This window comes from Pseudochaenichthys georgianus, chromosome 10, assembly GCF_902827115.2.
Source record: "Pseudochaenichthys georgianus chromosome 10, fPseGeo1.2, whole genome shotgun sequence".
In the NCBI taxonomy this organism is placed as follows: domain Eukaryota; kingdom Metazoa; phylum Chordata; class Actinopteri; order Perciformes; family Channichthyidae; genus Pseudochaenichthys; species Pseudochaenichthys georgianus.
The window spans coordinates 9,400,143-9,421,121 of record NC_047512.1 but is presented as its reverse complement, the minus strand read 5'-3'; the positions used below and the strand labels follow the sequence as shown (position 1 = coordinate 9,421,121).

The 20,979-nt window shown below is 41.2% G+C and overlaps 1 protein-coding gene across 2 annotated transcripts in view; it reads right to left on the bottom strand.

The window, feature by feature from the left end:
* pdgfc (platelet derived growth factor c) overlaps positions 1–18,763 on the bottom strand; it is a 47,429-nt gene extending 28,666 nt beyond the window's left edge. For both annotated transcript variants that reach the window (XM_034092193.1, XM_034092194.1), the window contains exon 1: positions 17,932–18,763. In XM_034092193.1, the coding sequence (XP_033948084.1) occupies positions 17,932–18,109 (178 nt within the window). In that variant the 5' untranslated portion in view covers positions 18,110–18,763. The remainder of the gene's footprint in view (positions 1–17,931) is intronic.
* Between the last annotated feature and the right edge of the window lie 2,216 nt (positions 18,764–20,979).

The window sequence follows — 20,979 nt, the reverse complement described above, 5'->3', positions numbered from 1 at the left end:
CGATAAGGGTTTTAAAGCCTCAGCTGCAGGCTCTAATGGCACTGGATGCACAGTAGTGTGTGTTGTGTGGACAGCAGACACACCAGAGCTGAAGTCTTTCAGCCCCTCAGGCTTTGGCCGTTCAGCAGAGAGTAAAACTCGTCTCCACACAACAGATTCTGCTCCGGTTACGATGGTCCCCCGCCCCTCAATGATTTCTTGGAGCCTCTAATTAGTGCCCACACTTGTGTTTGGCATCCAGCAAAAGGAAGATTGAATGTCAGTCTTTTCACTACAGCAGTCTATTTGTGTGTTGACCCCGTAGTATTCTGCATCCCTCAGACGCTGGATTTAGACATAACATCAGCACCAGATCAGACATACAAATTCATAATAAACTCAGACAACCTTAGTGTTCTCCTTCTATTTTTACAAAATAAAGTACATTATGCTTTCTTATTAAAGTGCAATCCTCATTTGTTTTTAGCAATTACCTCTTTTGTTATGAACTGTTGTTTAATTAACGGAACTGCGTGTTATGAAGCATCCACATTTAATCAATTTTGAATAAAAGAATACAACAAATAAATACGTGCCAGGAAGCTCTTGCTATCACAAAAGAAGTGTGCAACTAATTAACATTTCAAAGACGAAAACATAACGATACCACAAACAATTATAGAAGATATTGTGGAAAGGAAACTACAGTGATAACCAAGGAGAAAGTGTTACACAAGGATCCACAAGCAGTTGCTCGAGCTTTCAACGAGCCAGCCCTAATGTTATATTCACATGAGTTTTTAATTTGTGTTCGACATGTATGGGTCCACACAAGTTACAACAGTACAGGCCTGTAAGCCTCGATATTCTCTCTTTATATTACGATCAAAGCCTGCCCCTATTACTGCAGGGTGCTCCATATCAAACTGAATTTCCCCATCAGATGTCAAACTCATAATCGTTTTCCAAGTGAATTATTGTCAAGTGAAAGGAATGATAAAAGTAAAAAGGCGGCAAAATGCGTTCTCTCAAACACTGCGAAACGGGTCTATAACCTCCCCTTCTGGCAGGGAACCAAGCACTGACAGATGAACCGCATACTTTTTAAACTTCTCCCCACAGCTGTGGACGGGAGCTCCGGGCTGCTTTGTAGTCACATCTGTGAGCTGGACAGCTGGATGTTTGGAGAACATCACAGTTTGATCTGCGGCGAGCCAGATTGGAAGACAGCTTTGCCATTCCAGATCCAGACTCTGCGAGTAAGACTGATCACAAATGTGGCTTTTGCAAAGAATGCAGCTGAGAGGATCGCCGGCTGATCACAACCTACTTCGAAGCACCCTGGCTCCAATACAGAGACACTCTGCAATGAGCCGTTTGGAAGAGAAGTCAATAGGGGTTCCACTAATGAGTACATAAGTGATCTTGGACCACACATACATGCACTTGCATCTCAGTAAAACCAACGGTGCATCTTGGATTACGGCCAAGTTCACACACTGAGTAAATCTGTCTTCACACATCTTCCTCCCCTTATCCAATTACTTTAATCTTGTCTTAAATCATGAAGTAAAATGGACCTCCCATTGCTCATACTTAATGTGTTGCCTCTTAAACAATTCAGAGCATTGACGCCACAACATAATATCCGTCTAATCGCAGCAGCTGTCTCGAATTCCCCCCCGAAAAAGGAAAATCAAACAATTGAAAACGTAACCTGTGAACAACCCTTTAAGAGGCTTGGAGCAATGCAAGGAAATCTGGGTAAAGTCTGATGAGATTTTCAGCTGTGGCAAATTGAATGATTAATCCAAAGCCGTGGACAAAGAGACAAGGAAAAGAACATTTTAATTGTGACGGGTTAAGAATACAACTCTGGCTCTGCTTCAAGATACAGATCGATTTCTTTAAGCGGGCTGCCCTGGATCTCGCATTCCTAACCTTTTGGCCCAGCTGGAGAAGAGTGCAGAGCTCAGGGTAATGCAAGTATACTCCTTTCAACCTCTATTTACCAAGGGAGAGTTTTCTGTGCCTAACTGCTCTTTTCCTATAACATCCTGCTCTGACACACAGATACAGGCCTGTTGCTAGACACTACAGCCACACGTTCTTGCTTTGCTGAAAGAAGTAGTGAGGAGTGTTTTTAATTCAGTGCACAGGAGTCAAACTGACTAACCCTGCTGAAAAAACGTCCGTTGCTCATAATTCAGTCACCACTCTGTCTGCTGCTTTCCATCATCAATGCCAACACCAAAAACATGCCCTCGAAACTCCCGGGAACAGCATACATCCCAGAATAACAACTTGCCAAAGGGCTGACTTTGCTAAACCAAGCAAGTTTGTACCTGGATCCTCAGAGTTGACATGAGTAGCAATTTGAGGATTAGAAAATGGGAAAATTGATGTTTCTGAGGGGCGACGTCTGTAGGCGAGGGCAGTGACTTAGTGTCTGCAGGTTCATTCCCATAATAGGGGAATACAATTATTGTATACTTGCAATGACGCTTATAGAGCCGCTCTCTATGGATCTATTCCTCCAAGGGTTTCCAAAGGGTTAGTATTAAAAACAATATAGCAGCACTGTTTTAAGAAACACATTTGAGTGCATCCAAGTTTTAAAAGCAAAGTTACGAGCCTGAAACTTAGAATTGATGAAGTGCCGCGTCTAAATCTCTGTCTGCTTCTTTTTATTTATTAAATGCACTTTTAACAACAAATAAAAGCAACAGCAGTTTTTTGGTTGGTTGCTTTGATCTTTGTTTAACAGGCAATTAAACTTGTTGCACCCTTTTAAGTCATTCTTGATAAAAGCCACATATGTGTGAAATCTGTAACAGCTTCGAATTAGAGAATATCACACACTATAAAAAGGGGAAATAGTTCATAATGTCAGTAGCATGAATGTCACACTAAATTCCCGGACATATAGTTAACGCACATGTTTCTACTTTCATTACGTTTTACTGTGACATGTTTACATGCTTTAATTTTCAAAGAGGTCTTCATTTTCCTCATGCTGCAGCACCTCTTTTCACCCTCTGTCTGAAACCAGAGCTCAGTCTACGATGATTGGTTAGTTGGCCAGCTCTGTTGTGATTGGTCAACCGCTTAGAGACGTCCTGCCCTTTAGTCCACGTACGCACATGCACAAAAAAACGTTAGAACACAATATAGGAAAAGGCAAACCCCAAGAAGCATATAAGGGCCCCTTTAAAGTTTGTTAATCTGCAATTAATGGGTATTTCCTCCAAATAAAAGACCAATCAGAGAGTAATCAGATTACATGTGGATTCAATAGGCGCTTTCACACCGCAGTACTTTTCCCACAAAGGTTCATCAGAACTTAGTTCATGAGAACTCTTTAGTTCTCATGAGTTCAGATCGCGTTCACACCAGAATAAGTCCCTGGGGGAGGATTAGGCAAATGAAGCCGCTGACGTCACTTCTTCTTCTTCTGCTTTGGGTTTACTGGCAGGCCGCAAACCACTTCACGGCGTATACTGCCACCCAAAGTCCCCGGCCGGAAGTCCCCGGAGTTGGGGCTTCAGTAGAAGCTGCTGAGAGTCCAACAGGATGGCCAGAACGCCGACACCTCCTCATCTCCACCGCTCCCATGTTTTCTTTTGTGTTGCCATAAGTTAGTCTCTCTGCGTTTCTGCGCTGGGCTAATGCTAATGCTAATAATGCTAATGCGAGAATAATAAAATGGCGGCTTCACAAAACGTTTTTGGAGTTTTACGGGCCGTGGTTTGCATTCCGCCCATTAAATCAGAAATAAGAACCTTTATCTCAAAGCTTCTCATGAACTAATTTTAGTTCCGTATTTTTTTGGTGTGAACGCAACATTTCGGAACTAAAGTGGGAAAAGTACTGCGGTGTGAACGCGCCTAATGACCTTCTGTGCTTCACCTTAATTAAAAACCTTAAGCAGTTATTCAAATAAGTGATTATGATGTACTCACACCTAAGCCCATGTTTGTTATGTTATCTAATCAATTGCTCTCAACATGTGATTGAAACTCATCAAACCATTAGTCTCTTGTTCAAACAGGGGGCTTTAATTAAGTCTCTTGAGCACCTGAACTGCAAGTAACCCCTTTTCGTATACCTTCGACCACACCCACACATCACCGTGAGTCATATTATCTACTGAAGACTGATGAGATGTCATGACACTTAGTGAGGCTCATTTGTACGTGCCTGTTTTGGAAATTGTTTTGAAAAATGACAATTACATTGATATGCCTAAGCACTTAGATCCCAGGCGGCCTTTTAATAGTCTACACAGCTCATTAAGCCGTTGACTGTCCACCGCTTGACAAAAGACCTCCAGCCCTCCTCTCTGACTGCTTATAAAAAAGGCTCTCCATCATCTGTTTCCATTTGCCTCTAGCCATCACCCCGTTGTTTGGTGCAATTGTTATCATAAAAACCTAAACAAAACATTGAAGAACACAAACAGCCAATTAAAGCCTTATTTTATAGCCGGAAACAATGAATATTCATGCAGCTGCACTTCAGGAAATAAAGCCATATAATTACCTCCGGAGATAAGGGTTCGAAACACATGCCTTCCTCTGCAGTGCTCGTACAATGCAGATGTAGACATCTGAGTAAACACTTTCCTACTTAAACTTTAAAATTCTTGAACTAAACATTTCTGAACTGTGGCTAAGCAACCAGGAGTTAGCATGTATATGAGGAACTGCAGAGATAGCTTCCAATAAATCAAAAATGCAATACTAATGAACAGATTGTCGGGAGAATGATCAGGAAAAGGACCACCAAGACTAAGTATTTACCATCATTCACGTAATGAGTATTCTGGCCGAAAGAAGCTCTAATCAATATTTTGATATTAACATTTGATCAAACACTACGCATATTGTTAAGGTGTCACTTGTAGTAAAAAAACCTCACAACTCAACTAAACACCGTTAGCAACTTGATGCAGTTTTAGCAGTGTAAGACACAGATTTTTGTGTCACAAGTTGGTGGAGACAAAGCTGAGAATAGTTAAGGTTAACATTGGATGAAATTTGCTAGATAGTTAAAAACACAAATTCTAATAAATGACAGGTAAATATTGCTCTGTATCGACTGGATTATTATATCGATTAAAAGGCAGCTACACGTTCACCGCATCAACTTCAACAGTGGCTCCATTCCATTAAGTGTCCTAGCGAGCGCTGTCAACCACAATAACAGAGCGCCGTTTCATCTACGTGTTTTGAAGGATGTTTTTCTTTCTTCGTTCCGAGGTCTGTAACGTGATAGCTTGGCAAAATAACTTAAGGTGTTGAAAGACGGCTTGTAGGTTACTCCAAAGTTGTCTAACGCTATGGATGTTGTACACATTAAGGAATCACCTGGCTTTGACAAGTCACCGCGGGGAAAGCACAGGTGACATCCATTTCATTAATGATGGCAGTTGGTTTCAATCAATGAGGCTCTTCCTGCCATAAGCCACAATGTCTGCTGTGAAAATGTTCTCTTATTATTGCAATACACTTTATGAATAGCTAATTAGGACAGCTATTGTAACATTCTGCAATAACTGACCTGAGGGTATTGGGACATTTCATGGTTGTAAATGGTAGGTGTTTACATGTATAATGACAATGTTTCGATGATGTAAGACCACATTATTGTGAATTCAAGGTGAAGTATGGTGTCATTACTATGGTTTTGTATCCATGACATTAACAAATGTGAGTTTCTGTTGACATCTGTATTAAAAAAGACTTTGTAAGACTAGTGTGATGAATTGACTTTTTTAAACCATAATAAACATACTGGCAGCAATAGGGTTGGGGGAAATGCTTGATGCCCACAGCCTACATGCCAACATGTCAATGATCTGCCTGAGAAAATCCATCAGCAGAAGCATCCTGCAAAGTATGGCAATACAAGCCAACTCAGTGACCCGCTTTAATTCTCATCTCATCTCAGCTAAGTCCTGTCAACAGGTGTGAAGGCAGACAAAGTGTTGAACAAACTTGGCTGTCAAGGCACAAACTGAAAGATAGATTTTGACAAACGGAGCTGGCATGAAAGACCGGCCTTGTCAATGAGTCTCATTAGTTGGCGTGGTTCCGGGATGTACAAGCCCTAATTAGAGGCAGCTGAACAGATGTAAGATATGGAGGGAAAGGGAGAAGGAGGGGGGTAAAGGGGGCTTAACACCTTTTCTACTAACCGTTTGCTAACCTGTCTTCTACTCTTCAGGATTACTCATTCAGAACATGTCCTTTCAAGCTGTTATCCCACGATGCAGAGGAAGTGAATGGATAGAAAAATGTCTTGGAAATGTACGGAGGGGAGAAAGTAAAATATTTAATTTAACTGTTTAGTTATCACAGTCACCATCAATATTACTATGAGTTTCCCCTTTGCTTTTCCTGCCACGACAAGTCAACATTTCTGCTTGGAGACATTCCTATTAGCTCGCCAAACCCCTCTGGGATTAAGATTCTTCATTAATTAATATTTCTTATGAACAGTTTTGTCAAACATGCATCCTTCCTTCCAGTATTCCCAGTACTATATATTCACGTTGGCTGATGTAATGCTTTGTAATTGGCTTCCATCGACCAAGTGCCATGTGTATCATATAAGTCCCAGTTCAAAGCTACATTTGTCATCCTTTAATTGCACAACCTAGTCTGTTTGATTCAAGATCCTATTTGAACTTGCCTGTGTTTTCATCACTTGACTGCATTTGTCATATGTTGTAATCCTCAACTCATACTGAGCCAAGCAACATCTGGGCATGAGGACGTTCGGTCTTTACACGTCAGCACCAACGTGAATCAGATTTCACCTCATCATCAGGTAGGATATATCGACAAGCATTTAGCAAGGCATCGTGTCCAGACGTATACTGATTGTACGCACTGGCACATTGCATGGACTTGTAGAAATGGTATTGTGATTTTAATTAAATAGTCCACTAGATGTCCAAATGACAAGAAAAACACATGCGAGGAGTAACTTGGCATGTCTAACCGACTTACTGGAAGCGTCTATGTGTTTCAGCACTGGGCTGTTCAATGGATAAAGTTTATTCTTCCAGTAAATCAGTCAGTGTTGCCAAGTTATTACGGTACAAGGACAGCATCTCCTCATGCTGCAACTAAATTACAGAAGGCGTATTGTATCATATTCGCCACACCAGTTTCCTCAATCAACACTTAGGAGTTGAAAGGAAAAGGAATTGCAAATTGTGAGGATATTATGTATACCCCTGGCTTTTAAAATGATTTGGAAAAAACATGAAATGGTATTGAGGTACAATGTTCTCTATTATCCTTTGTATCAGCTGATCGGTTTGAGTAAGTGTTACGGTCGAGTGAAATTCCAGATCACATTACATTACATTACATTGCATTTAGCTGACGCTTTTATCCAAAGCGACTTACAATAAGTACATTCGACCAGGAAGACACAACCTTGAGGAAAACAGAATCATATAAGAACATCAGGTTTCAAAGAGCCAATCGTTTCAAGTGCTGCTCAACTGGCTAAGCCAGTCCTTTATTAGTATATAAGTGCTCTGTTAGCAGTTCTTTGTTAGTCATTCTATCGCTCGAAGTGGAGTCGAAAGAGATGAGTTTTCAGTCTGCGCCGGAAGGTGTGTAAGCTATCTGCGGTCCTGATTTCAATGGGGAGCTCATTCCACCATTTTGGAGCCAGGATAGCAAACCCACGTGTTTTTGCTGATGGGAACTTGGGTCCCCCTCGCAGCGAGGGTGCAGCGAGTCGTTTGGTTGATGCAGAGCGTAGTGCACGTGCTGGGGTGTACGGTTTAACCATGTCCTGGATGTAGGAAGGGCCAGATCCATTCGCAGCATGGTACGCAAGTACCAGTGTCATCACCACCATCACCAGCAGTAGAAGCTAAAGCTGTAGCTCCAAGACAAAAACAAATTCAGTACCACAAACAATCCCGCCCAATTAACCGAGGAGCCGTCGGGAGTACTGGTCATTTCACTCTTATTTTATACAGATGGAGATTGCTGCAGTTCCTGTTCAATGCGCAGACATCGACACACACACATGCACAAATCATTCCTGCCAGTCAAAACGACCTAATAGCTTGTGTGCATTTTCATTTAGTTTGGGCCATAGAAATGGATACCCCCCCCATGGGGATCCGAGTGTAAGCACGGCTTGGCAGAGCGTATCCAGTCTGCACCGAAAACCTATTTGTGCTTTGGGAAAAGCCATACATTCTCAAAATAGTATGTGTGATTGGGTTACCGTCCCTGTATGCCACTGGCTTTGCGTCGTATATCACATCTCACCATGTGCTAGGTGACATAATCCAGCGCTATGTCGATGATGTCGGGACAGGTGTGTGTTTTATTTCCCCTCTAAATGCATTGGAGCTGGGATATTTCACATCTCTATTTATGAGTTTCTGGTTCGTTTCTCAGTCTCCTCGGATGGCGTATTGAGTAGATACAGTGGTGGTTTGATTTCCACGGGCATGCATGACTTACGAGTTATTATTGTAAGTAGTGAAGGTAATAGGAAGTGAGCGCAATAATCATTTTCCAATATAAATATCACAATATGCACAATAGGGGAACTACAGTACATTAGTAATACATGAAGAAAACATGTGTAAAGTTTTTACGTGTATGCTTAAATTAGCTCTATCAAACCAACCAAGCAAGATAAGTTGTGATTTGTTGACATCAGTCTTCTCTAAATAACTTTTCTTCTCAGAGGGCACTCTATATTAGTAACAACGTACTGAGGTACAAATACAAATACGATAAACCAGCTGTAGAGAATCAGGAACATATTAGTTGAAGGTTTAACAATGATTATACTGGAAAGATGAGTGTGCTGGTGAGCTTACAAGTTACTATTATTGATATTTACTGGCAGGGTTTCTATAACAACCTGGCATGTAACAAGTGTCAAATCACACATAAGGTGTGCAATTCCAAAACAGTATGTAATTACATAGTTTACAACAACGTGTGATAATATATAACATTTCATCTGACAAGTCACTATCCGTGTCACATTGTACATTCTGACAGTGTTAACATGGGATTAAGCACAACACCTGAGCTGCAGTGCACTCGTAGTCAAGAGCAGTAAACAAGATGGCGTTACAAATATATTTTGGCATTCGTCGTCTTATTGATTAGGCTATTTACACTAATGCATCCTGTGAGTATCCGCACAGACTTTTTATTTGCACAGTAGTGTTTTGAAGTCGGTAAAAAGCTGTAACCACAGTAACATCTTCATTTGATTCCACTTTAAGCATGCTCAAACTGCACCTCATATCTGCAATGAGGTGTCTCGAGTGTATTCGAAACTGTGTGAGGCTTCTCAAGCATCAGTAAATCTCATTGCTGCTTTCTAAAATTAGCTAGGTGCTTGATAACCGTGAAATGTCTCTGGATAATTCTAGTAGCTCAGTTCGACACGACTCCCTTCACATGATAAGAAGGGAGACAAAGTTAGGTTTGTTTCAATTGGTCGCATGTATGACGCTTGAGACGGTGCAGTGTATTCCTATCAAGCAATGTAGCTACACTGTCTCGGTGCTTCCGGGGAGAAATGCAACACAAACACATTATCTTATTTACAAAATGGTCCTCCGGGGACAGACTGAAACAACTCTGGGTCTTTTTTTATGGTTGCAGTAATAATTATGAATATATAATGTTTTCTTTGCATGACGTTTTGTCACAATGCAGTTTGTGAATGAATGTCTGAACGCATATAAGGGAATCTATTTATATCATAATTAAGCTGTTCTATTACTGGAGGTGTCATCGTAAATAATTGGTGTATTGCAAGTTACACAACAGAGCTATTTTTCACAAACAGAACCACACAAACAGTGACTAATAATAAGGACTTAATGGTTGTGTGTTTGTTACACTTCATTTAACACCTGATACAAAACTTATTGGGAATGATTCATTGGGAAAGTGGCCAGTGTGTAAGTCATTAGCAACTGGTTCATTACCAAAGCGTCTAGCAGTCTTTCTTAATTAACTTATTTAGTGATTGATTTAGGAACTCCACCTCATTGTAAAGTATTCTCATCATATCAGAACAGACACAGCTGTTGTATTCTTTAGCACTTGATCTGTGTCAAGCTCCCTGTCAATCAGCTGCAAGGCTATGCAGCAAAGACAAGTGTCGAGTGGAGTCATTACAGGATACTTTGAAATACCTCTGATAGGAGGTGTTGACATCTGCCAAGCTATGCAGACACGCCCTCCAGAGACGATCACCAAGGTCAACTCATCTCGCTGCCAAGACTTTTTGCCAAGACAGGAAAGCTCAAACCCTAACAGCTTCTAGTTGATCCAAATGCATTTTAAATTCAAGCCTCTGTTTTAGAGGTGAATCTAACAAGAATGAAAGTGATTGCCAAGAGTAAATCAAAAAATCTTTCCTCTGTTTTCATATGCCATAGCTTTTTATGTTACATACCTTAAAGACACATACATGTGCCTGTCTTGACATGCTCGTTTTGCAATGCAAAATGCAAATGAATAAGCATTGTGCTATTTAAGATCTAATGCTTCCTTAATGTTGAGTGATTAAATATATGAGCCTATTAAAATGACCAGAATAGGTGTTTGATGGATGCATTGGCTGCGTTAGGATGAGTCAACTGTAAAACATTGTTTTTATTTTATTTGAAATGGCAAGTCTGATCTGATTTTTTATGATGCTCAAGGCCTTTACAGCAGCTAGAAGTGAACACACCTTATTTTGTACTGTACTGTATATGTTATTAGCCCTCAACGGCTAACATTCGGCCAGTTCCACATTCAGCCTAAAGTAAAACAACAACTAAGGGAGAAAACAATGCTAACGTGCATTGGATGTCAGGTCTTTGCGCTGACAAGTAACCCTGACTTGAGGCAGACATACGCCACTCGTCATGTTTAGACTGCAGCAGGCAGACACGTCCCTCTGCCTGGCAGAATCAATGTTTGCATTGGGACTATTTAGAGTACTGTGTTTAGAAGTCCGCATTTAAAACGCTATATCTGCTCTGGGAGCTCTCAGAGGCCTACACTTGACTAAGAATTGCTCATGTTTGGTTAATTCAGTCTGCTTCATGTGGAACAGCTTTGCTCAGTGCCAGCTGGTCAGACTGTAGCTACTTGAGTCATTGTGCAGAAACAGCTGATAACATTGACCAAGCCCTTCTGCTAAAGAAGCTAAATTGCTTTTCCATTGAAGTTATTTCATCACGTAGATAAGGGGAGAATGGGATAGAAGTGCAATCTGTATTCATTTTGCAAAAGGAAGAAATAATATACAATCTTTACAACTACCAATGAAATGGTGGCTTTTTATGAGATACATTTGCAATGAAACATTGACAAAGCCAAACGTTTGAAATGATATTGCCAAGCTCATGGTGTGACCATCCTGCAATCCTGCAACCTAGCAATATTTCACATATTGTGTTTCTTATTGGAGGGCAGTCGATGGAGGCAGGACAATGAGACCACTACAGAGCTGAACCGATAAGAAATTGAAAGAGGAAAAACTGTGCGCCACATCAAAGACATTATTTAAACACATTATTTATCAAGGCAATGTTTGCTGAACATGGAACATGAATGTGTTTCCTCACCAACACCCAGATTTCTATTCAGACAGTTGCAGACACACCTGGGAGCTGCAAAGCGAATGCACTTTTGATACCGGCCACTCAAAACAATTAGGATTTTATTCTTTCCACAACAGTTGTTTCAAGTGGACATTTTGTTGCCAGTAGCAACCCTCATTGACTAGCTTCAACAGCAGCAACTTTATTGACATTGTAACATCCACCATTTTGTTGGATCTGCGTCCAAGCAAATATTGACAGTACATGTTATCTACTGTTTAAATATCCTCTTGGATAATGTGTGTGGTAATGTTTAATCACAGTTTCTTTGTGATGTTTTTATTTGATCAGTTTACTGCCAACCAAAGTAGCCATTATGCTAGCTGTTTGAGGCTAACATGTTGCTAGTGTCAATGTTGTCGAACTGAAGATGTGTTAATATTGTTTTACTTCTTATATGTCTACTAGATTAAATACTGTGTGGTGCTTCCTGTGTGGTGATATTTCAATGGTGGATGTTGGAGCCCATCCAACAGTTTCTTCGGGCATCAGGATCAATGTAGGAAATTGGACAATCTCGTCTCTGCATTTGTAAATACAGTTTTTGTTACTGCGCTAATTCATATTTGAAACTCTCTTTCTTGTTCATGGTATCGTATCTTGTCTAGACCAACTGTTGACTTCTATTTTTCTTAAACGGCAAGTGTATTTCCAACTACATACAAAGTTAACAAGGGAAAAAAATATATTGTGCTCATTTTGTCAGAAATGCAAAATAAATGTAAACAAGGCTGCAATGTGTGCTTACAATGTCACTGTATCATCTCAAGAAGGCAATGATATATCACTTTTAGGATAACAGCTTGGTGCTCTGCCCCCACGTGACAAATACATCTATCAATGCAGATTCTGACCATCATGCTCATCCACTTTATGTTTATGTTTATTAAGGATCCCCATTAGCTTTTGCTCTTGACAAAAGCTACTCTTCCTGGGGTCCGACACTTAAAACAATACAACAATAATACAACACAATTCAAGACATAATTCCTGACATCATTATCAACATCACCAATATCATCAACAATTTCTAACATCTTCAACAATCTCATCCACTTTCAATATCAATCTCAGCCAAGGATGAGTGCACTAGACACCCACCAGTACAAAGCATGAGATCAAATTAAATTAGGGTTCACAGCTCACAAGGGTACAACATGGTCATTAGTAGACGGCCCTTCAATCTCTTCTTGAAAGAGGCTCTGGACTCTATTTCAGCGAGGTAGTTTGGCAATGAGTCCCATTCCTTTATAGCTCTATAAGACACAGAAGATTTCAGAAGATGTGTCCTGGGTTTAGGTGCCAGTAGATGGCCTGATGTAGCTTGTCTAGTCTTATGGTCATGCTTGTCTCTTGTGTAAACTATTTGATCATAAAAAGACAGTGGTCTTTTGCTAAATTGGACATTTTTTTAGAAAAGTGATAACACGAGATTGCAGACGTTTCTCAACCGGAAGCCATGATAGGCTTCTATGCATAACTCCAGTATGAGTGCGCTTCGAACAGTGGAGAGCTAGTCTGGCAGCCTTGTTTTGAGCTATTTGTAATTTCTGACCATATGACCGGACAGTACTCAAGATGTGACAAAACCAGAGACTGAATGACTTGTTTCAAAGTGGTTGGTGTTACATACTTTGTACATTTTCTCGTCACAGCTATGATCCTTCCCATTTTGGTTACGATACTGTCTATTTGCTTTGCCCACCGTAAACCAGAATCAAGAACAATGCCAAGCAGCTTATTCTCGTTTACCTGCTGCTTAACATATGTCTGGTTCCGAACACCATTGCTTTTGTTTTTGCAATGTTGAACCAGTCACTTCTTAGAGACCAAGATATACAGTAACTACATATGTATTCATCAGTCTATCACTGGCATTGACTCCCAAGCAAACTCCACTGACACTGATTCAGGGTCCAGACCTGTTGTCTGTGGAGAGCTTAGACCTGTGACCCGGAGCCCCAGAAAACTCCCGTGGCTGATGAAATGACAAACAGCAGGCAGGCGGTGGCATGCTTGGCTTGCCAAATACAGCACTCAATATTCAAATAGTGCTGACAGGGAAAACATAGACATTGTTATCCAAGGTCGCTCACTTGGGAGTGAGATGTTGAGGCTAAATCTCCTCCCGGCAGTGTGTTCAATGTGTTTCTGTAACTGTGGGAAAATAGCATACATGCAGATAATGCGATTATAGTTGTTCTTACTTCCAATGATTCAGGTAGGAGCTGGTGTGTTTAGGGACTTAAGCAAAGGATTGTCTTTAACGCCACAAAAGTACAAAAGTAAACTAAATACATTTGCTCCATTCAGAAAACAGGAAACAATCCTGACGACCATCTTTTTTATTTGGTTTTCATCTGACATTGGTGACTCAGTGTAATTGTTTCCGTCTTTGCTTCTCCCTAAATTCATTGAAGTGGACCCGTCTATTTCCTCTGATGGTTTTAATTCAGCCAAGCACACGGGCTGCTACTGCACTGCCCGCTGCAATGATAAACTGCAGAGTGTGGCATTCATTCATTCATTCAAGCATATCCATCAAAGCACAACCGTAGCTTTCCCAGAGAGGCAGGCTCCGCAAACATCTGACCTGTATTAAAGAGCGCATGGAGATTCCGAGACCGGCTAGTTTTGTTTCACTGGTTTAAGAGGCGTATCGTAATTTCACATTAAAACATAAAGTTAAGCACTATGGAAACCACTTAAAACAACATAGTGGAAACGTGTATGCCAGCTGGCGACACTTGTAGCTGCAAGTAGAAGAGAAGAGACGTGCACCTACAGTATATAAATCACTGTTTGCTCTATTCAGGACAGATGTGGTAACACTGGCTGAAGGAGAGAAAAACGTATAGGAGTTGAGGCTCCATAATGATACCTGACTTGTGAGAAAAGTCACTTTATAGCTTCACGTTTCAAACTAAAGTAGTGGGAGGACCTGCCTTATTGTAAGCACTTAAAACGTCCCATTTCATAGTTCTGTTTAATTATATCAATCTTTATTTCCTCCATGAAAACCATATGGTAGTCTCCTGAGTAATTCAATGATATTTTATGTTTTGGCCATTTACTTTTTGACAGTTTTTAGTGGAAGATGGCTCTCGGTATAATAATACTTGTGAACTTCAGGGAAAGAAATTCAGTCTGAAGTGTTGCGATACAGTGCAGTGTTGTACTATACCTTTGGCATTTGATGAAAGAAGCAGATATTTTCTAATGCACTTGCTAACCTTTAAGAAAAGAAGTGTTGTGCCTCCAACTATCCTCAGCCAGTAATGAATGAATGGCTGATCTTCACAGTTCACCTAAAGGGCCACCCACCCTTTTTCCTGTTTGTAAGTCCCCATAAACGGCTTGTTTGTGAGAGTAATAGTCTAATGAATGCACCCCTATATATTCTACCTAATATGTATGTAGAAGGGGAAAACTGCACATTGTCCCCTCGGGCCTGAGACCCTTATGACCCCAGTCCTCCCCCTAATCTCTTAATCTTCAACGGAACAGCAGCCTCTGTGATCATTGGCAGGTGCAGCAAGTTGCATACCTTCCTCCAGTGGCGCTTAAGGGAGAGGATATGTGAGAATATCTGCAGGTAATCCACATCTCCTACTAATATTTGCAGCCGGATTTTTCTAATAAGACTGTGGCCTGTGCTTCCGGGTGGGCTCAGTGGAGGTAAACACATGGTCTTCTGCGAGGAAGGGAAGCCAGATTATGTAACCGAGGGCAGAGATATGAAAAGGCGCATCCTGAGATGACCTGTGAGAAGAGCTGAGGTGCGTCTTCAGCTGGATGCGCTGCTGTGTTATAAAACCGCCGCCTCTGCCAGTAAATCCCAGCCTAATGGAATAAGGCATTGTAAACACTGTAGAATGAACAAAGGCCATCTCAGTGAAATGAAACAAGCATGGCGTTAGTTAATAAACCTGAAGACAAGGTGCTGCAGCTTTATTGTTATGTGCCTCTGTTTATTTGAAATGACTGGAGTACAGAAATGATGGAACTATCTCTTTTAAATACACATACTTTTAATTCTATAACAAATCACACCTACTTATACAAAAAATATTTATGTAGTGCTATTTGTCTTCATCAAATGCCTCTTGGACGTAATCTAATGATGTGGTTTATGTTGTGTGTCACATGTTGTCAGGCAAGATGGAAAGACAAAATGGATCACCATTGTATCCCTGCATTAGCTTTCTACAAGTTATAAGAAATAAAATGGTTCTTATCCTCAAATGGGAATAACATCATCTGTAAAACAGTTCACTTGTCGAGGTGTTTGGCTTGGATGGGGACAAGCATTTGCTTTCAACTCCACTATATTTCTGAAACCGTAAAAAGCATTTGTCTACTCAAACTGCAGATGCCTTTTTTAGCAAAGCTTTTCCTTACTAACCATGCAACCTTATACGCATGTGGCAAACAGATGAAAATGAAACGTGCAATGCATGTTATTGTAATATAAGCCTTTAGTGGTGGAGGAAGGAAGTGTTCTCATACATTATGACCACAACACACAACATTTACATTCCAGAGTTCATGCCCATACTGTTGGACTTCTTGAGACTTTTGTCCAAATCATTTATTGTGACAGATGGTTACTTCACTCAGCACTGGCCCCCTCTGATATCTTATGGAGTCATCAGCAGCCAGTTGTCAAGTGTAATACGACTGGGGACCCTAACTCTCCCAGCAACTACCACTAAACATGCCAGACCGGTCTGGCTCCCTCCCCTCCCTCAGATCGATATCAAATGTTCTCACAGAGCAACAGCAATCAAGCACGGCAGCATGGTGAGCGCTCAGACTTCAGTCAAAGGTTACAGACGGCCGGCCAGCTTCGCCCGGCCTCAGCCAATGTGTGACCGCTGATTGAAAGAGTTCTTTGACAGTTTAACATTTCTCCACCCCACACTTCCCCCACCGCTCTCCCTCCCCTCTCTCCTCACGGTTGTTTTCCTTTCTCGACCGTGCTGATTAAACCTGGAGTTCCCGACGGGAGGCTCTGATTTCCCAGCCTTGACTGTTACTGTAGTGAAGTCAGCGCTGCATGTCCTCACACAAGGCCACTCAAACCCACTGGCTACAGCAGGCTGAGTAATGCATGGAGTTTGACTAGTGCAACATCTGCAGGCTTATTGTACCCCATGAGGTTCTGTTGCCATATTCATCTCTGTCAATAATTCAGCCCAATACAAATGTTTGACGCTTTATTGCACTTGGTTACTTAATACATGCTTTAGTCATTATTTCTAGATGACTTATAAGACCTTTACAAGAACAGCTTCGAGGAAATCCTTTTGCACAGCTTTTGCTTTGTGTTTTTTGTCTGACGGATTGTACTCCCAGTAAAGAGTTGTATCACAACCGGGCCAACATCCATTCCTCAACACCTCATGAAAATGAACTTGAGTTCAAACAGCCAACGCGTTCCCCTTATGAATTCAAGAGTGTTGAAGACAAAGCAAGTGTCTGAAGGATAGTAGCACACAATAAGGTGTTATCTGAAATGAGTATTATATAGGTAATAGGTACTTGATTGGTAACCATTGATAGAGTATAATAACATATTAAAGTGAGTTTAAAAACAATTATAAAGATTTGACCAGTATGGAAAATATTCTGCTTAAGTCAGTGCATCAAACAACTCTAAAAAGTTTCATTCAAGTTTTAAAAGATGGCTCTATTCTTCGCACTAAACATGCTTGTGCTCACACACACACCCACACACTCTAGTTGAAATCACAAAATGTGGTTTCCAAATGTCAATTGATTGCAAGAAAATGTTGGAGGGGTAATTATTGACTTAAAGCAGCTCACGGTCGATACACCATCAACACCAGCCTAACATGGAGGTAACATTAGACATTGACAGAACTGGATTTCTGAATTTGATAGTGCAGCTTAGTGCAGTTCTGAGGGTAAGCAAATTACATCGCCTGGAGCTACTGCTGAATGAATGGAGCCTTTTTCATGATCACAGGGAAAAGTTCCCCCGGGGGACATGGCATTTCAGAGGGTTTTCCCCCTTAAACATACACTGGTACACTTTAAAGGTAAAAGGTAATTTTTCACTTCCGATCCTAATGCTGTTTGAACTGAATGAAACACTCCCATTCATTGCAGCCCAAACTCAAGCAAGATGTGCATGTTTTAAGAATGGCTTCATGCCCAGTTAGAATAAGGATTTCGTTATATGTATGCGGAAAAAAACATCTCAGTTCATGTTCAATTCAAACACGTGAATGTTACAAACAACAATGGGGACTCACCGTTTTGCTCCTTTACACTTGGAGTGTGAAATTTGCTGACATGACTTGATTCAGCTTCCGAGCCATATTGTTGGAGAAGCGATGCAAGAAGGAATAATAATGGAAGGATCATTTGGATGAGTGGTGGTTGGCGATCACAGAGCTCTGTTGAAGTGATGGTTTGTATCACCACACACATGCGTCGTTTACAGGACACCAGTGCTGTTTTGGACACATTTGGAGAGGATAAAGGCAGAGTAGAATCCACATAATCTTAATCATCAGTCCTTCAGGTGAAAAAGTAAAATGAATATCTCCCTAAATCAAGAAAAATCCTCATCCAAATCTCGCAGACCTTGCAGCTTCTGCGTACTGCAAGTGCGCACCTGTTGGTTTACAGAAAAGTTGGAGACTGAGTTGGGGAAAGCTCGTCGTGCCGTAATTATAATCCCGGAATTAGTTGTGAAAACGTCCGTATGCATGCATATCATCTATGGTCATTGGAAAAGCAACGAGGCATTTTGGCTAAAGCGCGCGTCCACGTTGCATTCTTGACTCAGTCTGAATAAATCCCCGCAGATCTTCACGCATTACAGCAAGAGCTCCCACACAGAGACAGCGAGAGAGAGAGCAGCAACATGATACAGTGTGTACTCAGAAGCCACTCGCAACACCGAGACGAGTTCCGTTGTCTGGCGAGGTCTCGAGTCATAACTTGGTGGAGACTGAGATAAAATATCGCTGCGCGGCCGGGGTTGGGTTTTTGCAGACTGCCAACTGACGGCACAACAGGTGCTATACATAAAGTACAACTTCCCAGCCGAGGCAACTCCCCGGCATGTTAACCATTCCGCTGCTGCTGGTCCAACGAGGTGTTTTATCCACTTTCCGCTACACACACTGTATTGCCAAATTCAGTTTCAGTTCCAGTAGTTTAACTTTCCAGGCAGGCAATGTGTCATCTTCTCCAGAGAACTAAGAATAAAGCAGCTCAGCACATTCTGTCATGAAGAAGATACAAGGTAAACTATGCAGACTGTTCCTCCACAATGTAAAATAACTTCAATACACAAAATACCAGAATACATGACTTCAAATTGACCTTTTTGTCGTTGTTTTTCTTATTCTGCTTCTTTTTTTTAGAATAACCTGGAATCAGTTAAGTAAGAACATCAATGATCAGTTAGTAAATTATCATTAATCACATTAAATTAATTGATAAGAAAAACATTGTTTTAAGTGTAAAGATGACAAGATGTGTATATTATTCCACGTAATCTTTACATAATGTCTAAAAAAATACAGAACATTATAATATATAACATATATAAAATACATAGTTTTCCAGATAGTTGTGTCTTATGTCAATAAAAAGGAAGCTAAATTGTGACATTATGGTTGGCGGTTGGCAAAGACAGACATGTATGGCATCTCATTTCCTCTTTCTGTGTTAAAACTCAAAACTATATTTGTCCTACTCTTTCAAACAGCTATCATTTTGGCCCACTTACATTTCCCAGTGCATCACGGTTCATCACAATCATAACGTGTATGGTTAAACAATATAGTCCACAGATCATATTCACATATGGAGCTTCTTCATCATTCAAGAGGAACCTTTCCATGAGAAAATATGACTAAGTATGCTTGTTGTAACCGTGGCGGGATTGTTTAAATCCTTGATTCATTTTCCCAACAGAGAGATGAAAGACGCATGCGTTCCCTCACTGCACTGTTCAACGCGCCCTGGTGCATTCTGCTTAACTGTTTCTGTGGAAGGAAATGTTTAAGAGCTTCTCAATTTGTCATATCAAAGCAGAGACACCGCTTGGAACAATACTCCCTCCTGTTCCCAATTTCCTTTCTCCCCGGCACCATGTTGTACCTCATCAACTGTGTTTCATGTGGTTCCTCCCGTCTATTATTGGCAAGGACCCTCCAGAGTATCCCCCACAGTAAGGCTGCTGCAGCACAGACACAACAATCAAAGGAGAGCTGAACACATATTGAACCCATTGAGCCAGACACATGATGTAATGCTGCAGCAATTTAGCCCCTCACATAGCTCAGAGACTACCACCTCAAAGAGAGCGCGGAGCAGCTATCTCCCCTGCATCAAGGTATGGAGGGAGGTTTTGTGGTTTTAATCAGAGTTAATGGCTGGGAAAGGAAGCATGGGCATGGATACAGTCATTTCATACGTGTGGTGCCCCCATGGAGAGGGGCAGATAGAGGTCTTCTTGTGCCTGCTGCAAGGGCCAAGGCCCTTTGTGTAAAGGAGGGTATCACATTCCAGCCCTGCAAGGGCCTGCAGCAGATGTCAGCACTTCACATTGTGGAATCCCTCTCCCTTTCGCACACACACCCATACACACTCATTCACCCCTTGAGGTTTTGTCTGTGAAAGCTGGGTATTTTGTCTCGTTTGTCTACATTTGATTGCCACTTCCTTGGTGGTCTTGGGTAATGTGGAGCCTTCGATACAAAGACATATAATAAACAGAGACAATTAGAAACAAGGCAGACCTTTGGGGTCATGACGAACATACAGAAACATGCCAGCCAGGAGGGCTGTGTCCACCGGGCATACTGGATATGGAAATGTATACAGCAGAGAACTCAGTCGGCGGCTCCCAGCTAAATCCCTTTAGACTTGCTGCCTTTTTGGGACACATACTGTCAAGCAAACAAGCGCCCGCTCCCAATCAGTCCCTGTTACACGACACAAGCTTTGTTCCAGGTGAAATGAGGTAATACACAAAGGAGCGGACGTGTTTGCTATATCCAGATCTCATTACATTTAGAAGGAGAAAAAGGCTTTTGAGATGACTTCATTTATATGGTAAAACCTCCTGAAGCAGCAGCGGGAGCTTTTTGCTGTGTGGTCCTGCGAGCCGTGGGAAATGTGCCAGCAGACGAATTTAGAAAGTAATGACTCACATTCTCTGGAACTTTAACAAATTGAAGTCTTCTAAATCCTTTGTTATGCCTGCTCAATCATTGAATCTCAGTATCAAAGTTGTGCTAATAGTCTAACGGGGTGCCATGTCCGTCATATTCTGGACACAG